The 2,655-nt window shown below is 45.8% G+C and overlaps 1 protein-coding gene across 2 annotated transcripts in view; it reads left to right on the plus strand.

Annotated features, from left to right (window-relative positions):
- LOC113212086 (uncharacterized) overlaps positions 1–995 on the plus strand; it is a 61,523-nt gene extending 60,528 nt beyond the window's left edge. For both annotated transcript variants that reach the window (XM_052272734.1, XM_052272735.1), the window contains one exon: positions 107–995. In XM_052272734.1, the coding sequence (XP_052128694.1) occupies positions 107–886 (780 nt within the window). In that variant the 3' untranslated portion in view covers positions 887–995. The remainder of the gene's footprint in view (positions 1–106) is intronic.
- The last annotated feature ends 1,660 nt before the right edge of the window (positions 996–2,655 follow it).

Here is a 2,655-nt window from a genome sequence, read left to right on the forward strand (position 1 = left end):
AATTTCAAAATTTATTCAGAAATTAACTTTTTTGGTGTAACACAAACACAAACAATTTTAGTAAACCTACTTTCCATTAACAACCGTTCCGGTATTATGTTTGCAGGTGCGGCGACTTAAGGGGGTGCGCGGTAGCATGCCCTGTTGTCTCCAGTTGCTTCAGGGAGTTGCGCCCCACCTGGAGGAGCTACAGCTGCACTATGTTGACCGTCTGCAGCTACAGGTAGTGCTGACGATGCCCAGGCTCGTCCGCCTCGAGCTATGGAACTGCAGCGAAGACCTCTGGCGTTACCCGTTTAGTCTTGCTCCCGAAGAGGAACAGGAAGCCATGACGGACAAGCAGAAACAACAGCGTGACGTTCAGCAGCAACTGCAGCAACTCAAAAGTCAGCTGGAGAAGCAGTGGTCTTCTGCTCAAGTTTCGCAGGTGCAGGCTCTAGAGCAGACACTCCAGAAGGAGCTGCAGCAGCAAGAGCTCGCCGAACGTTTGCAGCAGCGCGTCCAGTGGCTGCGCATCGGCCACCTGCCGTACGGGTTCACCATGAGCTATATTTACTCTCAGCGTTCCACGCTGGAGGAGCTCTGGCTGCTGGCGGGTACAGGGGGGCCTATTGACAACTGGCCCTACACTTCTGGTCCAAAAGGTGGTCTGGATGTGCTACATAAGTTGAGAGTCATCAAGAGAGTTGTGTTTTTAAGGCAGGGCGTCGTCCACAAAAAGTCATGTGATGAATATTGTAAAGTAAATCAAACTAATAATGTTTGCAGCAGTCCCCCTGAACAATGCTGCCACTCATGGTCTTATGTGAACAACAAGGGCGTGAAAGGTGACAATAAATATCAATGCGAATATTGTACGCCTGGTGTCCTTGTTCCACCGTTCTAAATATCTAGAACGGCTATTTCCATCGGAACTGAGTTAGACTTTTTGGCGACTTTTACTGAGAAATTGTTGCATAATCTTGTTTTGGATTAAATTACTTATGTTAAATTACCATGCTGTGTTGTGTATCACTTCAGACCGAAAATAATCATTTGCCCTTAACTGGGGCAATCACCGTCATTCTGTCACCTCCAGAGGTCCATTTCACTACTATGAAAACCACCGTAGACTTCATGAAAAGATCAATTTTAATTACTTAAACGGGTAAATTAAGTGTTTGCGTCTCGAAGCAGAGCCCTGCAACGGTCGGACCAGTCCCCGAAATCGGTCCAACAACGCTTAGCGCAGTCGGACCGGGTTCGACCGCTCGCCAAACTGTCGATCGAACAGTCTTACACTGTAAAAATTAGTTGTTAAAAAACAGCTCAGTTGTTGACCAACAGCTCAGTTGTTCGAGAACAGAAGTTGTTCACAAACAACTACAATTGTTGTCAATGCATTGTTGATATTGGACTATTGGGCACCATTTTGTTTTTGCTGACTTTTTTAATAACTGTTACAGCACAACTTTTGCCGTTATTTGACAAACGAAGCTGTTGTACAACAACACGAGTCAATGAAAAACTTAACAGCAAATTTGCTGTTAACTGAGAACAATAATTTTTACTGTGTACCGTCGCGCGGTCCGATAAGCTACACTCGTCAAAACATTAAGCAGTCTACTCTTTTACGCCTGGATGAAATTATCTCCCATAGCACCTGGGAAGTTGATATTTGACATAGACATGCATTCATGTGTGTTGTTTAACATCCTCAAACGCGAATGACGTGCGACACCCCTTACGCCGTACGCATCCCCTAATAATCACGGGGGTGGGTCGAAAAAAAAACGTGAAATGTTAGGGTAGAAGGGGGTAGGGGGTACCGGAAGTGGCTGAAATTTGGTGTACGGGGGTCCTATAGGTAGGAACCAATTTAAAGATTTTTGGCCCGTTTCGCCCCTTCCGACAAACCAACCCCCTACCCCTAGTTAACCCCATCCTCTTAAAGGGGTGGTTGTTGTAAAATCTCGGACGCTACTGGAAATCTTGTGGTATGACGTGGGCAACGACAGCACAGTGCCTGTTTCACTTTCGTACCCCCTGGAGGGCTGTGCTGTACTACCCCTAACTGTCCTTGTCCAACCCTTAACTGTAATTTCCACATTTTTCACACTAAGGAGGTCTGGAAAAGTCTGTAAACTTCATTTGAGAATGTGTAGGACGCACTGGGAAAGTCTCCGGTGGAAAACGCGACGATCTTCAAAAACTACCCTTAGGGTAGGGGTGACCACTCCTGTGACCCTTACGCCCCTCAGGGGGCAGTGGTGGCAAATCTGCTTTACACTCTAAATGTAAAGGGACAATTTTGTCCGTAGATTTGCAACGATTTCGTGCACATCCAGAAAGGATGCAATTTTGTTCCTAAAAGTAGACAAATTGTGTGAAACTTCACACAATTTGTCCAATTAAGGGAACAAAATTGCATCCTTTCTGGATGCCCGACGCAAAATTTTCTGTATGCTATTAGGTTGTTTTTAGTTTGTCATGACGAACAGAAACGTACTAGTAGCGACCTTCTGCTAGCAGGTCGCTGTATGTTCGTCAAGGTGCGTCAAAAGTTCGCATATGTATCACTTTGCACCATCTGCCAAACTGAAAGCGAACATAGTTCGTTTTCCTGTGGTATGCTGCCAGTGCGCTGAGTGTTCGCTTGCAGTACGCCAAATGTTC

Source organism: Frankliniella occidentalis, unplaced genomic scaffold (genome assembly GCF_000697945.3).
Source record: "Frankliniella occidentalis isolate FOCC.00 unplaced genomic scaffold, Focc_3.1 Scaffold222, whole genome shotgun sequence".
Classification (NCBI taxonomy): domain Eukaryota; kingdom Metazoa; phylum Arthropoda; class Insecta; order Thysanoptera; family Thripidae; genus Frankliniella; species Frankliniella occidentalis.